This window comes from Panulirus ornatus, chromosome 30 (genome assembly GCF_036320965.1).
Source record: "Panulirus ornatus isolate Po-2019 chromosome 30, ASM3632096v1, whole genome shotgun sequence".
NCBI classification, from domain to species: domain Eukaryota; kingdom Metazoa; phylum Arthropoda; class Malacostraca; order Decapoda; family Palinuridae; genus Panulirus; species Panulirus ornatus.
In genome coordinates this window covers 1,707,501-1,732,598 of record NC_092253.1, presented here as the reverse complement: position 1 = coordinate 1,732,598, position 25,098 = coordinate 1,707,501, and the positions used below count along the sequence as shown (strand labels likewise).

Sequence of the window (25,098 nt, the reverse complement as noted above, 5' to 3'; positions counted from 1 at the left end):
AAACTGCGGCGGAGGAGGAGGATCAACACACCCTCAGCCTCGCCCAACATACCGGCCGCATATTTTACCGACGTCTGAGGCGAAACATTTACCAGCCTTGTGTGTAAAAATGTTCCCGTAGCTCAGTAACACCTACGTCATTATTATTAATGATGCTCCTGCAGGCTAGACGGTAAGGACGTTCAGGAAATATGTATCACCCTCTAGTCTTGGGTTCACTTAAGAAGGATGTATTGTTTCGTTACCAAGTTGTTGTATCAAATAATTGTGGCAATCATGATGGTGTAAGCTTTGCTAAATGTCGACCTCTTGAGCAGGACGGTACGATCCTTGGGTACGATGGTTTGGTCGTTGGCCTAACTAACCCTTAGTGGTCAGGTCAAGGACCAGACCGTTATACCTAAGGGTCGTGTTGTCATTCTCAAGGGTCGTACCGTCATACCTAAGGTCGTATCGTCGTCCCTAAGAGTCGCCCCGTCGTAACCATGGGATTAACAGTCGTAAGTCACGTCAGCAACATCTGACGATGCAGCCAACTTAGCTCGGCAATCTTGCTGAGCTATGACGACCTTTGGCTAAACTTAGCGGAAGCACTGCACTACTGCTCGATACTGCTCACGGTGATTGCTTACAGTGAACTACTCGTAACAGTAGCCGGCTCATCCTGAATAGACTTGACCTCCTATAGCTACAGTTGACTGTAGATTGTTAAGACCACTTTTGACGAAGATGTACACTTATATTTGTTTATATTCCTCAAGACTACAATCATCTATTCATCGTTTCCTCTAAGCATGAGTGTTCTACAACTGAAGACACACAAACATTTAAAAGCAAGACACACTCGTTCTCTTATATTGTTTCTCACAGGTCAAGATCTCATCTTGGGTCAGCTGTGAGGGTCCTCCTCGTCTGAACACATTTGCCTATACAACCAACTGTATATCATCAATATCTACATATTCACATCTTTTTATCCCTTTTTGAAACGTCATATAGACTGCTACGTCTATCCTTCGATAGATAATGCAGACATCCATAACCTTCTTTCCCATGTCAAACACTACAGATAGACTCCTGTCCCTATCCTCTGATAGATAGTTGTGTCTCCTGGGTGGTGCATGCCACATAACGCCGGCAGGGGCAGGAGGGAGGGAGGCCGGCCGCTCTATCGGCCTCCTAAAGTGTACCACTAACCAGTCACTCACGGCCTCACTGGCCCCGTCAGAGGCCCTAACCCCTCAATAAAATCTTTTCACTGCGGCCAATATCTTACCCCCAAACTTCATACATATTCAACACCTCCAGAGCCCTCCTCTCCTCTGCTCGGCCGGGCTTCGGATTTGACCCTCGCTGCTTTATTTTTCTCGTCCCACGAGACTTGAATAAAACCCTCGCAGCACATGTGTGGTCTTTACTACAATGGTCTAACTGCTTGTACAACAAAATACATTCCTGCTTATTAGTGTACAAACGTTCTGTTCGAAGTTCAGGTAAGCATTTCCTCCGTTGTTGCTGAACTGATTGCATACACTCCGTGTTGTATGAAGGTCCAGGCAATGCCTACACCCGTCGCTCTGTGAGAGGACATTCCCTGAAACCACTCACTCATATTGCCTGAGAGCAATTAAATACCACTTTCTCCTCCGCCCCTTAGCCTGTCAATAGTGCTCCACGAGACCTATGAGAACTGTCTAACTTCACTTAATCCACGTTCATCGTTCGCTCACCTCTGATGACCTTCGACTTCGTCTCCGGCCCGACACCATCTCTGCTGCGTCCTGAGGTCGTGATAATTCATGGTTGTGGCTGCCGACAACACGGTACAACTCCCCAAGTCTTTCTACTGAAGGACTTTTGTGGAAGAGCTTCATCCGCATCTGTTCCTCAAACTTCTCGTAACTTATCGCGACCAGACGTTGTTCTTTTATTTCAATGTAACCTCATCCCTCACATCTTACCTGTTCACTCCAATCCTTACATGCATCTCTGGCCCACAAACTATTATGTCATCTTTGCTTTTCTGACATCTTCAAACTGTTAGATGTTGACACAAACCTCACACCTGCATACACTGCTTACCTATGTAATAAATCACATATGGATTTATGAATCATCAGTTTAATCTTACAAATAACGTAACATAGTCAATTATTGACATGGATGAATGTTCTAATCCTTTTAAAGCTGTAAAACTTTAGCAGCTGGCTGTCCATACACACAGAGAAAAGCTGCTGAAATAGAAAAGAATGTTTGCTGAGATAAATGCTGCTAAGTTCCAAAGTGTATGCACAATGAAGGACATGTTGCGTACAACACTGGGCCAAAATATGTTGCATGACACTGGTGAAATCTCACCTTATTCATGCAATAAGCGTTGAAAACACACGTCATGCCACTTGTGATGTTGTTTAGGGACTCACTGGAAGAGGAATCAATACCAAGGAAATGGAAGAGAGAAAATGGCTTGCCTATTTTTTAAGAAGGGCGATAGTGAAAGGTGCTGAAGCACATGGTATCATCACTGACAAGCATGGTCGTCAAACTATCGGAAAAGATGACCAGATGGAAAATGGATGCATAACTGCAAAGGAGAAATCAGTGAGGCGCAGCAAGGCTTTGGAAGGAAGAGGTTATATATAGTACTATAGAACGTCAACACTTTAGTTGTATTGAGCACATGAAAATAATCTTGAAAATAATCTTGCATTTCGGACTACCATGAGACACTATGTTTATGGGAAGCTGGGTGAAGGATGACCCTCAGGCCGTCACATGGGGAAGAGTCCTACAGTGGATCAGAAAAAAAGGAAAGTGTCAAAAGTGCCGTTTTCAGGTTGGTCTAAAGTTTCCACTGGTGTTCCGCAAGGATGCCTTGGGACCGCTGCTATTCTTCATTTAATTAAATGACCTCCTTAGCATTATGCTGCAGTACGTTTGACGTTAAAAATTACAGAAAAATAGATAGTATTCACAATTGTGATAATAGAGACACCTTTAAAGGCTCCAGCTTTAGTTGGATGAAAGGCTGGTGATGAATTCTGACCCAGCCTGACACAAAGTAATAAGGATGAGACAATACGATATGACGGGAAGTCGCAACTACAACCATCTAGGTGAAAAAAATGACAGAACCCTACGTGTGAAGGAGACCTGGGACTGACGATGTGCAGGTGGTGGGTTAGTGAAAGAAAGTGAAAAGACTGAATGTAAAGAACGCTGAAAAGTGGAAAATGGAAAGAGTACGGGAGAAAAAGGTTGAGAGATTGGTATTGCACGAGGGTAAAACTCTCTACACGTAGGCACAAATGAGTCATCACAAACACACAGACACACACACACACCCTTACGTAAGGAGGCCAGGGTTCTGCCTTACATTACAGGAACAACAGCACATAATGTAGAGTACCAACACGTGGAGAGGTCCATACCTGACACTAGGGAGGGAGGGCTGGCTCGCGTCTCCTGAGCGTCGGAACTGAGGCTGTACAGTCCAGAGGGAATCAGACTGGAATATGGCGCTGGTGCCTGGATCACCTCTTGTTGTTGTTGCTGTTGTTGTTGGTACACGTGGGCGTCGTGAGGTGTCTGATAGAGGGGCGGCGGGGGACGTGTCTGGCTGTGGTGGTAGTGGTGGTGGTGGTGGGGACAAGATGGGTGGTAGAGAGGCCGTACGTAGCCGTGGGAGTACTCGTAGCTGCGGGAGTAGTCACTATGGTAGGAGGAGAGGGAAGCCTGGTCTGCTGAGGGGTAGGGAGCGGAGGTGGCGTGCCCCTGCTGAGGGGGTCTGGGGTCGTGAGGCAGGGAGTCATACGTGCTCGAGCAGAGGGAAGCCACCTCCTCGTTCGCTTGAAGACCACCAGACTCCTTGGTGTCCTTTGAGACGCTGTCTCCGTGGGTCACAGGACTGCTGGTCCTCAACGAACTCAGATCGTCAGTAGCATTATGTCCCTGCAGGAACCTAGCTGGGTCTTGCGGGCTGACGCTTCTGTTGGTGAGGAAGAGGCTGCTAGCGTCTCTGCCCACCATGCCGTTCTGGCGCGAGGTACTGTGGTAGGTGGTGCCCCTGGCGGGCGGCGCCGCGTGGCCAGCAGCGTTCGGGATGACCAGGCTCGGGTGGTCACAGTCGTCCACATTAGTCTGGTCCTCCTCCTTCAGGAAGTAAACAACGGACACAACAGTTAACGTCTCTACGAGAAAGAGGGAAGCAAAAGCAAAACAAAACAGCATAGGTAATAAGGACAAGGAAGAGAGAGAGATGAAAAACAAAACAAAAAGGGATCATCATCATCAAGAAGAAAAATGACTGCGAAAATGTGAGAAACAAAACAGAAACAAAACTTAATTCTGAATACAAAGACACAACAAAGACGAGGAAGGAAAGAGTGAGAAAGAAAAGAAAATATATAAGATAATACGGAAAAAAAAAGGTGAAGAAGAAAGCAAGTTAAATAATGCTAATGATGGAAGCAAGAAAAGATGATAAGAAGTGATCAAGATAACAAAACGAATGATGAAACTAAAAGTAATGATAAAGAGGATGTTTGTGGAGATAACATCCATGAGAAAGTGTCAATCATGACTGATTCGTTATCACAGAAGCTAAACTTTACAATCATCATGAGACGAACAACAACACAATCTAAAGAAACAAACGAGAAAGAAAAGACGTGAAACATAAAGGCAAATGCAGCAGCAGCAGCAGGAGCAGCAGCCGAGAAGAAATCAAGAGGGAACATCAAAAGGGAATATTTACCCTCGAGTGACGGAGAAGAAGCAGGAGTGATTGTACACTGATGACCTGATGGGACCTGTGAGGGACCTGTGAGGGACCTGTTTGTAGAATGAAATTAGGGGGAGGATGGGGAGTGTAGGTGTTGGTATAATGCTGGGGCCGTCTGGGGGAAGATCCCTCGCTCCTCGGGACAGCCAGGGATATCCCCGCGGTCGTAATTTCTACTGGGGAACTAGTGCCTCGGGAGGTGCGAGGGAGGACGGCTGAGCTGTGGTGGTGAGAGTAGGAGGCTGGAAGGCGAGTGTGACAGAGCAGGCTGGAGGGAGAGTGTGACAGAGAAGCGCCATTCGTACAGTCATTGTGTTGGTGGGTACATCCTACAGTCGCGAAGGAATGAGGAATGATATCCTGAAGGAAAGAAGGACTTAAAGGACGTTACGTATCCTAGGAGTATGTTGATGTCTCGTGTAGTGGCAGGGTAACTGTCAGACAGAGTGGGGGAGGAGTGCTGGAGAAGCTCTGGGAAACGGTAGAGTTTGTTCGTGAGGTGAATAAATCAAAACGATCGAATTACCTGGTAGGGTGGAGGAGTGTTGGAGATGTTGGGGGACATGTTGGTGAGGGAGAGGAGAGCCTGGTTGTGATTAGCTCCTGGGGTTGAGGCTGGGGTCACACCGTACACATCCAGTGACACGTTCTTGGTTGACGACGATGCTGGGGAGGAGACGGGAGAAAACAGCGAGTATGCTGGTGTCAGCAACACTCCAGGACATACAAAGTGTAGGAATATAACAACAATATATCAAGAGACTTGATAACGTGCGTGTGAATGTTACTATATAATGTCTCCAAATACACAAGTCATGTTGGCATATCTATATACTTAACATAGGCCAGACTAATCAATACATTATGTATGAAGGAGACGGCAAGGAAAGGTGAAAGTAAGGGCAAAGGAATTTCTTCTTCCATGAACGTCCGACTAACAACGTCTTCGTCCTGAGAATAACAGTATATGCTAACAGGTGCACAAGTTTGTGTACAGATCTGACAGCTGATATAAAACTGACTCGGTGTTGGAAAAATCGACCCTTTGAAGAGAAAAATCGACCCATTACAGATATGAGACCCATTACCGATATAACATACCCATTACCGATTTAGAATAGACTGGTAATATGAAATTGTACTGTTACCGATATAAATGACCCATTACCGATAAAATCTATCCATTACTAATACAATGGCCATTACCGATAAAACAGACCCATCTCCTGTATAAACGACCCATTACAGAAAGAACAGACCCGTCACCGATATCAAGACCCCCATATCTCATATAATCGACCTATTACCGATAAAATACACACTTTAGAACCACAGTTCCAGGACCGACCACTGGTCGTCGATCAAGTCACCTCATTACCGATAAAAATTCGACCCATCAGGGAACCACAACAACAGAGACTTAATCATCTCTAACTCTCAAACAACCCAATACCAATAAAGATCAACCAATTACCAACAAAAATTGCGCATGAAAATTAACAGTTACCGATAAAAGAATAATTTATTAACAAAAAATTGAACCAATTACCGATGATAATGAACCCAGTACATTATAAACGGATCTATTTTCGATAAATATAATCTCGTTTCCCATAAAAACAACAGCCATAACCCACACAAATCGACGCGTTACTGATAAAGGTTGACCCATTACTGATAAAAGTCGACCCATCACGGGACCATGGCAGCAGGAATGATCCATTAATTAATCACATACTACCGACGACCCTGCCCACACGACGGAGGAGGCACTCGACCCTGTCCACACGACGGAGGATGCACTCGACCCTGTCCACACGACGGAGGAGGCACTCGACCCTGCCCACACGACGGAGGAGGCACTCGACCCTGCCCACACGACGGAGGAGGCACTCGACCCTGCCCACACGACGGAGGAGGCACTCAACCCTGCCCACACGACGGAGGAGGCACTCAACCCTGCCCACACGACGGAGGAGGCACTCGACCCTGCCCACACGACGGAGGAGGCACTCGACCCTGTCCACACGACGGAGGAGGCACTCGACCCTGCCCACACGACGGAGGAGGCACTCAACCCTGCCCACACGACGGAGGAGGCACTCGACCCTGCCCACACGACGGAGGAGGCACTCGACCCTGCCCACACGACGGAGGAGGCACTCGACCCTGCCCACACGACGGAGGAGGCACTCGAACGAACTCACCAGAGGCGTTGCGGTTGATGGCTCGACGTCGAACGAAGCAGCCAATGATGGCGACGTTGAGGGCGAGGAGGGCGGCGCCCGTCAGGGTGATGAGGAGCAGCATGAGGCGGGGCATTCTGGAGGAGCCGTCCACCATGGTCCGAGAACCCTCGGGCACACCACCCTCAGAGGAGATGCTGGGGTGGCCAGAGACCCCTGCCGGGGAAGGAGAGGAAGGAAGTGTGCTGTTAATAAGTTCACTGGGAAAGACAGATGACAGAGGTTGTGTTGGCGCAGTATTTCTGATCTACGTGGCTGAGGTGCGGGTGGGTAAATTAGGAAGATTTCTAGGGTATTTAGGACGAGATTTTGACAGAAGACACTGGTAGTGCGCACCGCTCACAGCGGGAGGGAGCGAAAGAGAGAGAGAGAGATAGGAAGTACATGAAACATGTATATACACACACACATGTACCATGTTCTAAATCCTCTTCAGTGACAAAGGATTACCTGAGGCGCGACGCCTCTAGAAACACGAGCACCAACACCCGGCCTGACTTACCTTAGCTGCATCGGGTAAGCGCCCTCGAGTTTTAGAAAATAAAAACACTCCATCGCCAGCAGGATATACATCATCGCCAGCAGGATATACATCATAGCCGGCAGGATATACATCACCACCAGCAGGATATACATCATCGCCAGCAGGATATACATCATAGCCGGCAGGATATACATCACCACCAGCAGGATATGCATCATCGCCAGCAGGATATACATCACCGCCAGCAGGATATACATCACCACAAGCCGGATATACATCACCGCCAGCAGGAAATAGATCCATAAAAAGAAATAACAAAGACTGTGAGGTAGAATGTATATCACAGACTTGTATTTCTCATAAGTTAACAAAGAGTAGACTGCTCCGTTACAGATTAACATAGCAGGTTTCCGGGTTAAAGACTAGCACAGTAGACGGCACGTTAGAGACTAACAAAGCAAAAGTCAGGGCTCTGTTACAGAGGAGGATTTACAAGAGGGGGAAAATATCTACCAAAAAGTTTTTCCATTTTGAAATGTCCTTCAAGAAATAAGTATTTTTCAACACATGTGAGTAGCAGTAGCAGGTGTGGCACGATGATGTTCCCTCGTATGGTTGATATCTTTCTGAAAGTGTCGTCAGACTTGTTTACTAGAGTAGGTTCACTTGTGTTTGAGATAAATGTATCAAGTGAACTGTATGACTTAAACAAGAACAAAAGAAGTGTATCATAAAAGGACAATTTTGTTTTGTGTGTGTGTGAGGAAATGTATTCTGTCTCATTCCTTCACTGTGGCTAAAAGTGATGAATCAAAGTCCATCACTGGATGGCCAGATAAGTAACGAGTGTATTCACTAACTCAAGACAGAGAGTGAGTAACATGGGAGAAAACTATTAGAAAACATTCAAGGACTTCTTCATCTGGTCATGCAAGACTCCAGAATGCACCCACTGACTGACCGACCCAAGTGTTTGTTCTGTAGCAGTATGAACAGTGACTCTCCTCAGTGCTTCTCTCGTTAATGACTCGTTCAATATGGAGCCAGTGATTCAGTAGGGATAGTTCAGGTCTTGAGGGACCTGCTTGTGTGTAGCGAGACGTCTACCATAGGTACATGATGAGGGGCCTACCGTGGGTGGTGGCGGTGACCGGGGGTTGTACGAAGGGCGAGACCCCCTGAGGGTTCTTGGCCTGCAGTCTGAAGACGTACTCAGTACCGGGGGAGAGGCCCTCTACCGTGGCCTCCGCCGTGTCTCCACCAGGAACCTCCACCATCTGACCGGCGACAGAAAACGGGTTACGGTTTGAACTGATTCTCAAATGAGACGTCAAAGACCTCCCTCCCCCTGGCACTATGACCTCTCTCACCCGACACCCTGACCTCCCTCCCACCTGGCACCCTGACCTCCCTCTCTCCCCCCACCCACCTGGTAGTGTCTGGCTGCGACAGGTCTGTAGCTGACGGTGTAGCCCTGAGGTCGACCTCCCTGGTAGCTGGGGCTCCACGTCAGAGAGGCGGACCCGCTGCTCACACTCCTCACCTGACCAACAACAACAACAACAACAACCAGCGTTAATATCTCAGGTCGTTCATAGTATCGCAATTACCAGTAAATACACACACACACACACACACACACACACACACACACACACACACTATGTGCTACATTGCCTTAAAATGTAACAGCGTTGTCTGAGGACCAAACAATTTTGAGCGCCACTGTTAAATGAAATTTTGTGACAAAAGATCTGGGGAAATTACGACCAAAAGTCTTAAGATTAAACTAAGCTGACCTGCAATCTGGGTCGTGGCTTTGTAAGACATTGGCTCTGTGGTTAATTAGAAAGGAAAACGGGAAGTTGAGGGGGACTCCATAACTGAATATATTAATGTCGGTCGAGGAGAAGTAATTACACAGTCTTGGTGTCTCTCTCCATACCTACACAAACCATCCAGAATGCACAAGTCAAAATCACAACTTGTAGAGTCCAAAATTTTGAACTCGATTGATTAAGCAATGTTCATGTTCCTCTGAATAATACTTAATTGAAGAGTTCATTTGGGTACATCCACTCATCCTTGCTCCGAGTGCAAACCCAGCATGTTCATCATCTTTCCGTATGTAATAATGAACATATGGGGACTCATCCGGAACACAGCTGGGGGTGAGGGTTGATGGCGATGTGAATATACGTATGACAAAGACACATCTACCCACCGCTGGTGGTCCTCGCTGGCTTGTGATCATGACGAGGCTGCAGCGGGCGTGGAGTAGAAATACACTTCAGCCTCACAGTGAGTAACACAGGTGTTTGCGTCACCGTCTGCGTAAGCGTTAGGAGTTGTAACCACTGCTTGACTGCCTCAGGCATGAAACTGTAAGTTTTGACTGCCGCTTTCAATCGTTTACTTACCCCAGTCGGAACACAAATATACAACTTGCCACAAGTAACGAACTGCTTGTTTTTGTGTACAGAAATCTTTTAATACCTCACTGGATGTAGAGCGGAAGTGAGGAGGAGTGAGGAGGCTGGCCTCTGGCTGGTGTAGACCCGACCCTCTGCCACCTGCTCTCGTGGTGGATTTTGAGGACAAAGTTTCTCTGATAAAATCAAGCATAACTAACAGGATGTACCTACTGGAACTACGTAAACCATTAACGGTAACTACCGTCAATAATAGTTAGGATACTAACGGTCAGGTTGTATGGTGGATGAGGCTCTGAGGGAGGGCTGAGGGTCCTGGTGAGGGTGGTAGACCCGAGCTGGTTGTGGGCGGTGCACTGGTACATCCCGTAGTCTCCTCCGCCCACCACCCGCACCTCCAGGACGGACGACCACAACACCAGGCCGTCCGCTAGCTGGGAGAGAGAGAGAGAGAGAGAGAGAGAGAGAGAGAGAGAGGTTAATTCATCCGGTCCACATCACTATTTTAATGAACACCCCAACTAATATTTTCAGTCAACATTAACGACATTGTCAACTTGAAATTCGCTGTTCATCCACCTACACTATCACCCACCTACACTATCACCCACCTACGCTATCACCCACCTACGCTATCACCCACTTAACTCTGGCCCATTCTACTCACGCTCCTGCCTAGTCAATTACTTGACTTTCTTCTGGCATGAATCACCGACCCATCCAATCATAAACTTCATTTTCCCTCACCTGACCCATTCCTCCACCCAATCTTCCACCATATTCTCTTTCATCAATTTCCTCCACCTGCCACATTATCTACATAATCATCCACCTGACCAGTCATCTGCTTCCAATTGTTCAGCCACCCATACGATCATCCACACACTTAACTATCCACTCTGTCATCTATTCATCATTTTTCATCAAATCCAACTTACGCACATATTCACCTACCCATGTATCCGTCTACTTACTCTTTCATCTACACATCTACTTAACCATATAACTACCTAATGACCCACTCCTGTACTACCAACCTACCCATAACTACCAACCTACCCATCCAACCACCCACCTGCCCATCCATCTATCCACTCGGCCACCCACCTACCTGTGGATGGTGGACGATGTAGTGCTCATCCGTCTCAATTTGCCGCCCATCTCGTGTCGTCCAATGGAATTTGGGTGGCGGCGCCGCCCGGACCCGACACAACAACCGCCCAGGCTCACCCACGGCCGCCCACGCTCTACGTCTGCCGCCCATCTCCTCCACTTCCATCACTGGCTCTAGATGGGCGAAGGGTAACAACTCATTAAGGTCGTAACCTGTCTATATCATGTCTATAGATGGTAGTATAGCCAACACACACACACACACACACACACACACACACACAATCAAGTGACTGGAGTAATCAAGGTCACCTCGTTTAGGCCCAGCCTGAGCCAGGTACCCAATATATCGCCCAGCCCCAAGGGAAGGATGAACAGCTAGGTTGACCACAGGCTGACTGCCGCGACCTTTTCTCGAACCCATGCGGGCTCGATCCCAGCGGCAGTGAATACTTAACGGTCAGCAACGCTAACACACTCCTCTCTCTCTCTCTCTCTCCCCTCTCTCTCTGTCTCTCTCTCTCTCTCTCTCTCTCTCACTGGCGACTGTACTCACGGGTGACGATGAACTTGGTTCTGACGGGTGAGGTTGTATTGACAATATTGGAGGCGTGGCAGAAGTAGACGCCCGTGTCCGCCCACGACGCCGACTCCACCACCAGATAGGCCACGCCCACGCCCTTCCCCAGCCCCTGCCCCGTGCTGGAGGGAGGAGGCGGGCGGCGGCGGGGCGCACAGAGAGGAGGAGGAAGCAACAAAGGATAGTATTAGTAATCGCGTCTCCCGGTGGTGGACACCTACACTTGGTGTGGCTGGATGTGATGATCCAGTGGAGGCGGAGGTTATGTAGTGGATGCGAGGGTCATACAGTTGACGTGGCTGTGGTACAGTTGCAGTTTGGGTGCTGGCAGTTGACGAGGGTGTGCTACAATTGATGTGGGTGTTACTGGTGAAGAGGACGCGCTCAAGTTAATGTGGGAATATTAAAATAAATTTGGGTTTGTTCTGCATGTACAATATGGCTAATGTGGTTACATCAAAGTTTATATGGGTATATTTTACCAGCTATGAGTGAATCATATAGGGACATATATTAGACCAGATATAGGTATATCACAGCTGGCGTGGATATCCCTGCTAACTTATAGATCAACTGATATGAAACTATGCACATCCCTCAACTTATATCGGCATAACTGTAGTTTATACATGTAATAGGTAGATAAGTAATTGGCTAACAATGCCAACCAACTCTCAACATATCACGGTCGTGGAGTGAAATGCTAGTTAACATCTCGACCCGGTATAACGCTATCATGGTAAGTAAGGCCCCGTCGACAACGCTGTGGGTAATATGTACACACTGACGAAAATATATCCATATTGACGACGTTTTTCCCAAGATTCTAAAGGGATGGCGTCATCACCTTTTGTTTCTCTCGCAAGATTTTTATGTTGTTGAAACTCATCAGCTTCTGCTCTTGAACCCACTCTGTGTGTACGCCATTGATGAAGGGGGGGGGGGGGGTCACAGCTGCCCCTCCCCGCCTTTTATTTTTGCGAGTATACAAGGGTGAGCCGGTGGCATAAAAAGTCTCCATCTTGTCAAAAGCTTTAGTTCATTATCCTGCTAAATTGTCAACACTCCTTTGATCCTCCAAATATTAATGATTTGTAACTTGGCTTATTTTTTTCTTCCTATTCTATCTTAGCTTCTCAGTTGCAATTTAAACGTAAGATTTAAAACTCATGATTCGATTAAACAGTCAGAGTCGATCTCGTCAGGGAGTTGAGGATTCAGAGGTTCGACCACCTGATGATGGTGGGGTTAGATCCTCATGATATGAAGCTTCTTGTTTACTACTGATCTTGCAGTACAGAATCATGCTGCTATATATACCTGAGCTCCCGCTGCATGTTATTATGTTGAGTGCGTATATTACGACCGACTAACTATACCCAGAGCAAAGTTAAATTTCCCTGGAGTAAACTTTCTCGTATGAAATACTTTGTGATTCTTTTCTGGTTACCTCGAGTTTACCCTGTCATTACCCAGGGTGTCTTGTGAGTCTTTGTTGCGTAGCGTGAGCTTACACTTGGCCAGAACACAAAAGGCTTAGGGAATACTCCCCTAATGAGTTGCTGTATTCTTAACACATTGTACATCAAACGATATTGTATGTAAGTGAGGCGTGAAGAAGAAGAAGAAGAAAAGAAGTTAAAAACTTCGTCCTGGGTTCACTGTAAACACCAAGACCTTCCCATAAGGACTGAAGAAACGAAACCTTAATCCTGCCTGATGCTTCAGGGTCTACACCTGAGAGATGATGTTCACAACCTCACCTTCACCCAGCACAGTGTTGTCAGGTCTGGGTTCCTAGTGGAGGATTCGAGGACTCTCATACTTTGCAACACTAGACCATCACTGGCGGGGATATGGACGCTGATCCTCGTGCCGCATCAGTGTGTTGTGCCACATCAGTGTGTTGTGCCACATCAGTGTGTTGTGCCACATCAGTGTGTTGTGCCACATCAGTGTGTTGTGCTGCATCAGTGTGTTGTGCCACATCAGTGTGTTGTGCCACCATTTACATGAGGATCTGGCCAGGAGGAGGGAGACCCAGCGTGTCAAGGTGTCATGTGAGTGACTGGAGCACTGAAGTCCAATGGCGGACGAGATTAATGAGCTTATTATACTCATTCATTTCTCTGGACAGTAAACTAAGGAGGTAAGTTGGTGACCATCTCTTCTCATTGTTTTTCCTATGTATATTCCTCTACGGCTTCCTGAAAGATGTATAACGAAAATTAACGACGATATTATCGTATTTGTATGACAACTGAGTCAACTCTTCCTTCCAAGGCGATGAGACAACCATGGATGGATTGTGAGTGTTGGTTGGTCCAACACGGAAGAATATTTATCCCAGCCCACAGCGTATGGTGCTGGTCTTGGCTGGATAGACCACAGTGGCTTCCAGAGCTTCTCAAACTTTATATCGAGGCTTCACGGGTCGATCATGTCCCCACCCCCCCTTCCAGGGTGGGGGGATGAAAGGGGTGGAAGGAATCGAGATTGAACAATGATCAGTCTATACCTTTCTATACTCAGGACCACAGGATGACTGCACTTGGAGTTGTATGTCCGCTGGATATATATATAATGATATCAGAAATTTATTTCCCTCTTGGATATCTAATCTTCAGAAGTAAGAATAACGCCAACATTGTGATGGACTGAAAGTATTAGAGTCAAGTGTCCATCATCAAGACTGAATAATTAAGATAATTATCCAGGTGGGTGATGGTCTGAGACTGTATTCCTGTTATTGGTTAATTACCGCACGATTCACCGTTACAATCTAGATATGGAAAACGCTGGAAATGTTTATTATGATTCAACTGAACTGTAAGTAGTATGATAAGAGAGTTATAGACTGTTCTAAAAGGCTATTCATATATCAGTTTGCAGATAGAAAAAAAACAATGTTAAAAAAATGCCAACTACTGTGAAAACGAAATACAGGTGTGTATATATATATATATATATATATATATATATATATATATATATATATATATATATATATATATATATATATATATATGAAGGTAGTAATGTAAGAGAGGATACAGCTTTCTACAGTAAAGAATTTCACCAGGAGGAAAAATGTTACACAGTTTCAAAATGATAGAATCATTATGCAAAAAAATTCGAAGAACAATTTCTGTTGAGACATTGTCTTGAACAAATGAAATATCTGTACGGAAATAAAGCACTTAACAGAGTTACAATGTTGCCCAGAAAAATGCCCAAGGATGATGATATAAAGCAAATCAAATTTCTTTTACGAAGCTGAAATACTTCTAGGGAAAATATGACTGTAAGGCAGGTAAATAGCATTAAGGTACATGAGGGCTGTGTAGAGAATCAAACCCGCTGTATTGAGACTGAGGCATTTTTGAAAGAAAACTAACAGAATCGAATTCTCCGGGCCCTCGTCTGCTTTCTCCTGAGGAGGTGCAAAAAGTGTGAAATTCATATCTATGAGAAAGAGAAAAGTGTTCTAGGACAAATCCTGATCACGTTTCACTATAATAGATTGGACCGATTTTTTTTCTTATCTTAGGAATAAGAAGTCCATGCCCTCGTCTGCTGCTGCAGCTGATGAATTAGTTTAAGAAAGGATGTTTGGATGGCGTCGGCCGCAGTACAAGACTCATGCTCTGACTAACGTCTCCAGTTTTCATTTAATGAGTTTCTCTACTGTATTCTCTGACATTCAGCAGCGATGTTCCTTCGGGGAATGGCGGAATCGCATTGTCTATAGGTGTCAAAAGTTACCTTCCCCCCAAAAAAAATTTTTCCTCTTCATACCTCCATATTGCCAGCAGAGCCTTTCTGCTCAACGGAAACATGTTTTCCCGATATCATATCAACCCCGCAGCAAGGAAATGGGTGAGCTATTGGCAACTGTGCATGGGGGTTAGTCATCATGAGTCTGGTACCTTCCTTGATGTGTTTACATGAGAATGAAATAACAAATACAGTAAAAGAATATTGCTGTTATGAATACATAACCACCTTGTCAGGAGCTTAATGACCGGAATGTATCAAGTACGACTTGAATAAGGTCAACACAAGAAATAATGTAAACTCGAGATATGAAACCCCCTGTTTGAGATACGAAAGACCCTCTCAGAGAAACAAAATTCCGTTTTACAGTAAATGAAAACAATAGAGAACTGCCAACAGTAAGGAAGCTTCTCGTTCATTACTAATGTTTCATGGTGAGTGACGCCTTTCTCTTTGACACTTGGGTTACAGAAAACGGATGCCAAAAACCCGAGCGAACAATTCGTCGACACGCTTCGCTTGTTTGCCTTTTTTTCGTATGTTTTCACAGAGGTGCTCCAAAAGTTGTTAGACGGATGAGTGATCAAACCAAGGCGCGGGGGAGAGAACCCTTACATGTTGTGTGTGCGAGAGAGAGAGAGAGAGAGAGAGAGAGAGAGAGAGAGAGAGAGAGAGAGAGAGAGAGAGAGAGAGAGAGAGAGAGAGAGAGAGAGAGAGAGAGTGTGAAGGGAGGATGGCTGGAGAAGTGTGTCGATGGATTGTAGATACAAAACAAGTGGAGTGAGGCGAGGGGAAGGGGTGGACTAGATGGCTGTGAAGGCTTCTAGGCGAGCTAGGAGGAGGGACGGTGGGTAGCTAGGAGGAGGGACGGTGGGTAGCTAGGAGGAGGGACAGCAGGGAGCTAGGGGGAGGGGAGATGGGAGATCAGGAACACGGAGCAGGTGGAGGCCACAGTAATAGGAGTGTCGAGTTGGAGTACAAGGCCTGGGACCGGGGGAGTGTATGAGACTGGGGTCAGGTGACTGTGTCTAGGATTGGGGTCAGGTGAGAGGTCAAGCAGGGCTGGGGTCAAGTGGCAGCAGGGCTGGCGTTGAGGGAAAGTAGGGAAGTAGTCAGCTGGAAGAGCAACAAGGGTAAAATCATCCCAGGACTTAGAACTACGGCTAGAGCCAGGATCATAAGAGCCTGGTCCTGACGCTTTATAGAGTATTAGGACAGATGAGGGACACACACACACACACACACACACACACCTCACCTGTTCTGGCTGTAGTCTCTGGTCCAGGTGAGGGTGGGTGGCGGGTTGCCATTGGCACTACACTCCACAGAGACCGTGGCTCCCATGTCCGCCGTTACCCTGTCCTCCGTCATCACCCGCTCTGGTCCGTCTGCCACAGTGGCGGTGGTGATGAAGAACAACAACACGGGATATATAAGAAGCTGTTGTAACCCAGGGTAGCGAGGACATGAATATACTGAAGACGCAGAGGCATAACTAACTTGATACAGTAAGTGGAAACGACTGTCAATAAAACTATACATCTTCATTAGCCTTGTAAAGCATAGTGATGGAGTTCACAAAAATAGTTAATAGTTGTCCTTAATGATGATAGTGAAGAAGAATGAAGGCACCTGTCAATATAGTGGTATAGGTAATGGTTTAATAAAGTGTAAAAATAAAGATAATAATAAAATCATGCAGCTTACAATGATTAATTCACTCGATTACAAGAAAGAATAAACCAGTAGACTCTTGATAAAGATACTTGTTAATCTGCTACTAACGGAGATACAGTAATTACAGACATGGAATGATATCGGTGACGTAGGCCATTAAGGAATAGCAGAGAGAGAGAGAGAGAGAGAGAGAGAGAGAGAGAGAGAGAGAGAGAGAGAGAGAGAGAGAGAGAGAGAGAGAGAGAGAGAGAGAGAGAGAGAGAGAGAGAGCATACTGATGCCATCTTGTATTATACCGTGGTCGAGGTTTTGCTACACACACACACACACACACGTCAAGGAAGGACTGGTGTTTACTGTGCAGTGATGGCTGTTCGGCCGCTGTATCCTGATGGATCCTCACAGCCCATCAGATACTGGCTGGCGCGCGCGGCGCTCTACACTCCGGCATAAATGACTATCGAATACCAATACGGATAGACAGAGAGATAGAGAGATACGCAAATCGATGGACAGAGACATAGATAGACATATAGATAGACAGAGAGACATAAAGATAGTTAGGCAAATACATAGAAATATGAGGAGACAGAGAGAGAGGGGGAGAGAAAGACACATTGCCAGTCACGCATATATACTTGTAGATACAGCACACACACACACACACACACACACGCACACACACACACACACACACACACACACACACACACACACACACATATATATATATATATATATATATATATATATATATATATATATATATATATATATATATATATATATATATATATATATATTATCGTCAAATATTTTCACAAATTAATATTTGAAGACTGTTTACATATTCCATGAATGTGTTGATATTTCATATATAAAGTTTCATATACATATGTATTAATAACTTTATGATCATAATCAACCCCACACGCACTCGTAGCGGACCACAAAGGCCTTAATACCCTTGATATGGTGTATTTATAGATGTACCAACAGGTTCAGAGTCTGATATTCCCTTTTGACGGAATGTATTCAGAGTCTATGGCTTATTTGGCCTGCGATGTCATAGGGATACAAGCCGTTGCTACAGTGGTCATAAATAAAGTCTCTAATCTGACGTCAAATGATTACAGCAACATTAGGATACAGAGGAAAGGTTCTTACCTAAGTAACGAGTGGAGGAAGTTTCAGCTTACATTCATGTAGCCGGAGAAGAAATCTTTAGGGTTCATCCAAACAACTCATGAAACAAAAGCTTTAGATTGTTTGTTACAGCAAATTCAAATGAACCGCCAGTGACTCCGATAATCTCCTTCGAAGCCAGTGTCTTTCACAGTCGTACATGACAGCGAATGAATTCGTTGCCGCTTGGCTTCTAGAGCAGAGAGAGAGAGAGAGAGAGAGAGAGAGAGAGAGAGAGAGAGAGAGAGAGAGAGAGAGAGAGAGAGAGAGAGAGAGAGAGAGAGAGAGAGAGAGAGAGAGAGAGAGAGAGAGAGGTAAACAAACATGAAAATGGCTCTTTACAATACCTTGTGATCTTGACAAGACACAAATAGCTATTTATTCATCTTTCCCGAAAGAGTCGGATCTCTCAACATCCTGATCACGATACAAATATTCCAATAAGCAATCCCGTCACAGCATCAGAATATCGTTGAGATAAGAATAAATTCCGATACTTCTTTTGTGACAACAACACGTTTATTGGATTCATAGCCTCGGAGGAAGTGCAGGGAGTACGAGACATGAGGAGAGCACTGAGGAAAACTTGAGGGTCTTTCTTTGAATGGAAACGCGAGGGAATCTTAGAAAACTCCGCTGAATCGGATCCTGAAAATAAGCTTCTTTCACCTTGATGGAATCCGTTCACTGCCGCTGACACAGACCATAAAACAGGCCAGACAGACTACATTTTGAGAGTTTTGGAACCTTAGAGAATGTTTAGGATCAAAGATCCATAACAGATTTGGATATGCCTCCCACCCCCTTTCCTTGGTACAACCAGCAATACGGTAAATGCAGGAAAGATCTTTGATGTCAGAGATGAATCATTTTTCTAAAGTCTCTCCTTAAACTGTCGTAAAAGAAGGGATATAAAACATCCTGAAGCTCAATAAAGTGGGAGTTCATCCTGCACATACAGCAAGTAGAGTCGTCAAAGAACATGAGAGAAGAGACCTACCTCGGGGAAGTACATCCATAAGAGGAGGAGGAGGAGGAGGAGGAGGAGGAGGTCTGTCCTCGTGAGGGAGGTGATCTGCAAAACCTATGGCCTAAGGGAACGGACAGAAACGCCTGCTGGTAACAGTGGAAACCCTGGTACTAGAAAACTGAAGTTGACTGGGAAACTGTATTAGAATATCTGAACTTACAAAAACGATACAAATGGCCGAGGGGAGAAACCCTGATGGTTCTCTCTAAATATCAGACTCTGTAAATTCTGGCCAGACTTCAGGTTCTAAAGTTGTGTTCCGCCATGAGTTGGTGCACAGTTTACTGCGGTGTTCAAACTTCAGGACTATCTGAAAACTTCAGGACTATCTGAAAACTCCATCTTGAAATAAAACAAAGACTCAGTGTAAACGAAGTTACTGAGTATATCAAGGTAGAGACTACAACACAGGTGGACCTTAGAACTACAAACCTTAACATAAGGTAAGGATAAAAAAGACTTTCACGTGTCTGGTGACCCTAATGTTGGCTCACTGACCGACCCAGCGCCAGGGTTCAGGGTACACTAATAAATCAGTGACTCTAGGGAAGTACAGAACATCTATCAGATGGCCACTGTGCAAATCCCGTTTATGTACACAGCAGTTACAGATCACTGATAGACATTCTGATATACAATGGTGGGTGCATTTGTTGACATCGAGGGAGCCATGGAGCAGGGGCCACGTTGTGTTATCTGTCTGTCTAACCACTACTCCAGCGGACGGGCCTTACAAACAATATGACTGAATTCCCTACTATCTTTAGTTTTCTTCTGAACAATCCCTAATTATCAGATGACTATGTTAGATAACTCCATTCACTATTGTTGTTGAAGGTAAAGGCTTTTGAGATTTTCTTCTGCCTTAGCTAAAACTCTTTCCATTCCTAGTCTCTTGCCTGAACGTGAAAAACAAAAGCTTAAATTGAGATTTAACTCACTGTTGTTTCAGAGAGGCTCATATTTACCTCATTTGCGAGACATGAGATGATCTAACTCAGCTTGTCGGTGTCACCATCAACCTCAGACAAGGAGGGTTGGGCACCAACCACACCACCAGGTCGTCAAGAAACTAGCGACTTGACGCGATGGATGCTGAGAAAAATCACCTGCGTGTCTCACCGTGCCTTGGAAGACCTGACACGAGCTACTGACAGAGAATGTTAAGAAAGACTGAGTCAGCCGTCATGGGAGGACGCTGAGAATGGCTAGCAGTTGATGACGGCGGATGCTAAGAAAAACTGACAGCTTCACGTGAAGGGCGTTTACGAAGAAAAGGAAGAAGACACTTCGCGACGCATGAAGAACACTGAGGAAGACTGGCAAGTGCTGACAGAAGACGCTGAAGGAGGGTGAAAGGTCCTAAAAGCGGCAGGCATTCAAAGGTGACGCTGCAAGGATACCACTTGACCCTCATAGGACGTTAAAGAACGAGTGTTTGGTACTCACAGAAGACCTTTAAAAAGTGTCACGTACTCACAGAGGGCGTTGAGGAAAACCTGAGCTACTCACAGAGGACGTTGAGGAAAACCTGAGCTACTCACAGAGGACGTTGAGGAAGAAGGTGGCGTTGAGGAAGCCGTGAGGGCTGGAGGCCTGGACGGAGTAGGAGCCGGTGTTGGCCCGCGACACACGGCTCAGCTGCAGCTCCCCGCCCCCTGATTCCAGCTCCGTCTCCTCCCTCCGTCACAAGTACCTGTCGGTAGTTGTTAGGGGGATTAGCTGTAGGGCAAGTAATTAGCTGTAGGACAAGGGATTAGCTGTAGGGCAAGGGATCTATTACTTGAAGTAACTGTGGACCAGACAAGGGGGTGACTGAAGTGGTCTTAAACCAAACAAGGAGGTGATTGAAGGGGTTGTAGACCAAAACGTGTGGATAACTGAACTGGTTGTAGACCAACGATGGAGAGCTAAGGGAAATGGTTATCAAACAGAGAACTGGATAGCGAGGGTGAATGTTGCTCCGTTGTGTGAGGGAAACGTAATAAATCCCATCTTAAGGATCACAGAAGAAATCCTCTGAACACAGATGGGCAGCCGTGTGTCATGGTTGTGGTTGATGGCGTCACGAGGACGCAACACTGGCCTTGCCGTGGGTGAGGCGAGAGGAGGATGTAAGGAAGGAAGATGAGGGTACGAGGTGACAACGAGAGATATAAACCGGATCTTCAGGAAGCTGTGGACGTGGCTTCAGTATTAATAACAGACAATCAAGATATTTACAAATCTAAAGAAAAATAGCAGAGCAAGTTTTTGTAGATAGCATGTTCTTCATGGTGAACAAAGAGGAACAGTGAGTGTTGTTAAGAATGTTCATAGCATTAGCAGTGCCAGCGAGAAGGTATGTTAGCTGTTGAATGATTCGTGTGGTTGAGATCTTACACGAGACGAGAGACTGATAAGGCCGTTCGTTGTGTGTTGGGAAGTGTCCCTCTACTGGTAGGGAAGTAGAGAGTGGCAGAGACAGCGAATGGCTTTAGTAAGGTGTGTGGGAGTGTAGTGGTCTGGAGAGGAGGTCAGCACAGGTAAAAGCATACCTCTGATGCCTTAAGGAGATCGATAGTGGCGGGCTGAGTGGGGAAGGCCTGGGGGTTGTGAGGCTGCTAGGCCACTTGGGAGTGATGACGTCGGCATTGTGGGAGGAGGAGATGAGGGTATGGAGATGGAAAAGGAAATAGAGCTAGATGTGGTTAGAGAGCTTTGGTGAATCAGAGGAAATGTGGAGGATGTAAAGAGCCGCAGGAGACAGAGAATATTTTATTTCAGGTCCCGTCTAGAGACGCTGGACTGTCACTCCCCTAAACAGAGGTGTGAAAATAGAGGCAGATAACATGCGTCACACAGTAAACATCAGGAGAGTAAGTGATATCAAGAATGGAGAAGCGAAAATAGTATGTGTTGGTCATGAAGTCGTTCAAAAATTTAGCCATGTAGAGAGTAGAGGAGACGGTACAATGGGGGAGGGAGACTTACCGCAGGAGGGCTGCAGACAAGAGGGAGAGGGAGAGGGAAAGGGAGAGGGAGAGGGAAGTAAGACCCAGGAAGAGGATAGATGGTTGGACTCAGTGTATGGAATGGTGTGGACTGTGTGTGAGGGGAGTCAGTCAGCAGGTCAAGTTACTGGACTGGCAAGAGAGAGGAGGCGTCTGCCGAGCGTCGGTATCGTAAGACTTAACTCAATAGTGACGCAAGTGGTACCGAGGGAAGTAACTTAGGGCCCCGAGGGAACCCACATATGAGACGTCCACGTCACCATAGAAAACTTTGACCCTATATGTTCCTCACGGCCGTACGGAACTCGGGCGAGGAAGAAGAAAGTTTTAAAATCTGAAAGTTTCTAAAGCATTATAAACTCACCTCCGGTGAATGGAACCCAACTTACTGCTCTGACCAGGATTCCATTAACGGCCGGGTTAAAAGGGTTACTTTGTAAGCAAGGTTGACACCAGTTTGTATAGTGTTTGTATTGGGTCAGGGCGACGGGCCTTTGTTGTGGTGATCTCTATAAAAGGGGTTTGTTATCAGCCAGGAAAATGTGTGAAGGTCTGAGGCTGGTGAGGGAAGGGAAGCTGAGGTCGTATAATGTGAGATTAATATTATTTTGATGAGGATGACGGTCATTGGGTAATCTGAGAGAGAGAGAGAGAGAGAGAGAGAGAGAGAGAGAGAGAGAGAGAGAGAGAGAGAGAGAGAGAGAGAGAGAGAGAGAGAGAGAGAGAGAGAGAGAGAGAGAGAGACATAGGACCCACAGTGACACAAACACACTTAGAGAAAGCTCACACATACCCAGTCACATGCATATATACATACATACATTAATACACATATACATACAAACACATGACTAGATTCAATTATCCAAAACCAGGAGGGAAGGTCAAGTGAGGAAGTGTAGCCAGAAGCATCCTCCACCTCCCACTGCTCCTACATCCTACGTGGCAACACACACACACACACACACACACACACACACACACACACACACACACGCACGTACTAAGAGGGGCATTGTGTGAGAAGTGCTGCTTGAAAAGTGCTTTCAAGATAAGAGCGAGTAAATATATACATTCGTGGACCAGGATTTTGTTTGAAAAAAAGAACAATAAATGATGAATTATGAGAATTACAAAATACTTCTGTAGTTTGTGAGGCGATTATGAGAGGGAAGTGTAGTCGACCATACTTTTACGCTCTATAACCCATTATGGTCTACATCATGAGGGAGGAGAGTGGGAATATAGCCCCAAGTGCTATTTCTGGAAAGACATTATTCAATTTACTACACAGGGAAGGGTTGGGGGTTCAGCTCTCGATGGATTTCGGTTAAAATGTAAAATCTTGGCAACACTTAAGACGGTGAGGGAGGACGCTGGCTGGGGGGACGAGCGAGAGCCAGGAGGTCCCCGAAGCCACACACTTCCATGTATCACATTGTGATGTGTTCATCTCGTCAGCCGAGTGTGGAGGGTGAGGACATCCCTGGTAGCTGGGTGTTAACCAGAAGAATGGAACATACCAGTCGCAAAATCAGGGATACTTAAATGAAGTTTCTGTGATATCCCGCCTCTGTTAAGACGCAAGAATCTCCTTGTTTGTAGAATTTTCAAATGAAGATTATCAGAGTTCGATATTAGATGATCAGGGGTACAGATGTGATGACTGAAGAACCCAGGCGTCAGGTGGGTCTAGAGATATTCATAAACATTGTTGCAGAGAATGACTAGATGTTTCATCAATATGCAAATGAAGATATGAATGATTCTTGTTACAGATATGACAGGGATGAACAGATCCCAGCCAGGGACCGTGGTCCCATGATGCAGTATCAAAATCTGACATTGCTGTGGTGAACTGAGCTAAGGTTCTGATCTGATCAGAGCTAAGGTTCTGTGCTGAGCTGAGCTAAGGTTCTGATCTGATCTGAGCTAAGGTTCTGTGCTGAGCTGAGCTAAGGTTCTGTGCTGAGCTGAGCTAAGGTTCTGTGCTGAACTGAGCCAAGATTCTGTTGTATGACGAGCTAAGGCTCTGCACTGAAATGAGCTGAGGTCCTCTACTAGTTGTGCCAAGGTTCTTCCAAGACAAATTTTCACTCTAACAGCACATGAAATATGCGAGTTTAATCCCATTTTTCCTCTCCAACTCTCTTTCTTTCTCTCTCGAGAAAAAATAATGACAATTACAGAGAATTTTTTCTTATTATGGTTCTACATTATCATCATGGCAACGGTTCCTCTATGGTTATGATGTAAGACGGTTTCTTTTATGATACTTTAAAGAAGCCATTACTGGATTAAAGATTTCCAGCCTCGAGTCTGATTGTGTGGAGCAGACGTGGGTAGAAGTAGCAGGAAGCAGGGTGAGGTTCCCTCGTCTAATTGAGATCTGTGTGTATGGAGTAAACTGGAGGTGTTCTCCCTCCACTGCAGCTTGGGGTGTGGTTCCCTGGAGAAGTGTGTGAATCTCCCTCCACTAAAGCTGGGTGTCAGGACTTCCAGCCTCTCAATATGAGCACTGTCACACGGCCCAGCAGCTGCACCTGTAGGAACTGTGGTCAACATGACGTGCTGACCAAGAGGCTGACGTATAATGTGATCACACCTTGAGGTTGTGTTCATCCGGTTACGACCTCAGTACACTGAGGTGTTAGCCCAGGTCATGTGTCATCCTCTGTTGACCCTTACGGTACTTTGAGGTTATAGGTCACGCCCTATAGCCAATCATCACGGCACCAGGCGCTGGGAAGCTCAGTCTGTCGTACGCGACAACCAAAAGACACCGTGTTCCCACCCTA

General features: G+C 45.9%; 1 protein-coding gene across 1 annotated transcript in view; it reads right to left on the bottom strand.

Annotated features, from left to right (window-relative positions):
• The window catches only part of LOC139758291 (nephrin-like), a 231,308-nt gene that overhangs the window by 6,255 nt on the left and 199,955 nt on the right, over positions 1-25,098 (bottom strand). Inside the window, 10 exon segments of the mRNA XM_071679505.1 lie at positions 3,432-4,152; positions 5,310-5,449; positions 6,991-7,185; positions 8,646-8,790; positions 8,943-9,056; positions 10,215-10,379; positions 11,057-11,232; positions 11,615-11,760; positions 16,674-16,803; positions 20,852-21,003. Coding sequence (XP_071535606.1) covers positions 3,432-4,152; positions 5,310-5,449; positions 6,991-7,185; positions 8,646-8,790; positions 8,943-9,056; positions 10,215-10,379; positions 11,057-11,232; positions 11,615-11,760; positions 16,674-16,803; positions 20,852-21,003 — 2,084 coding nt within the window.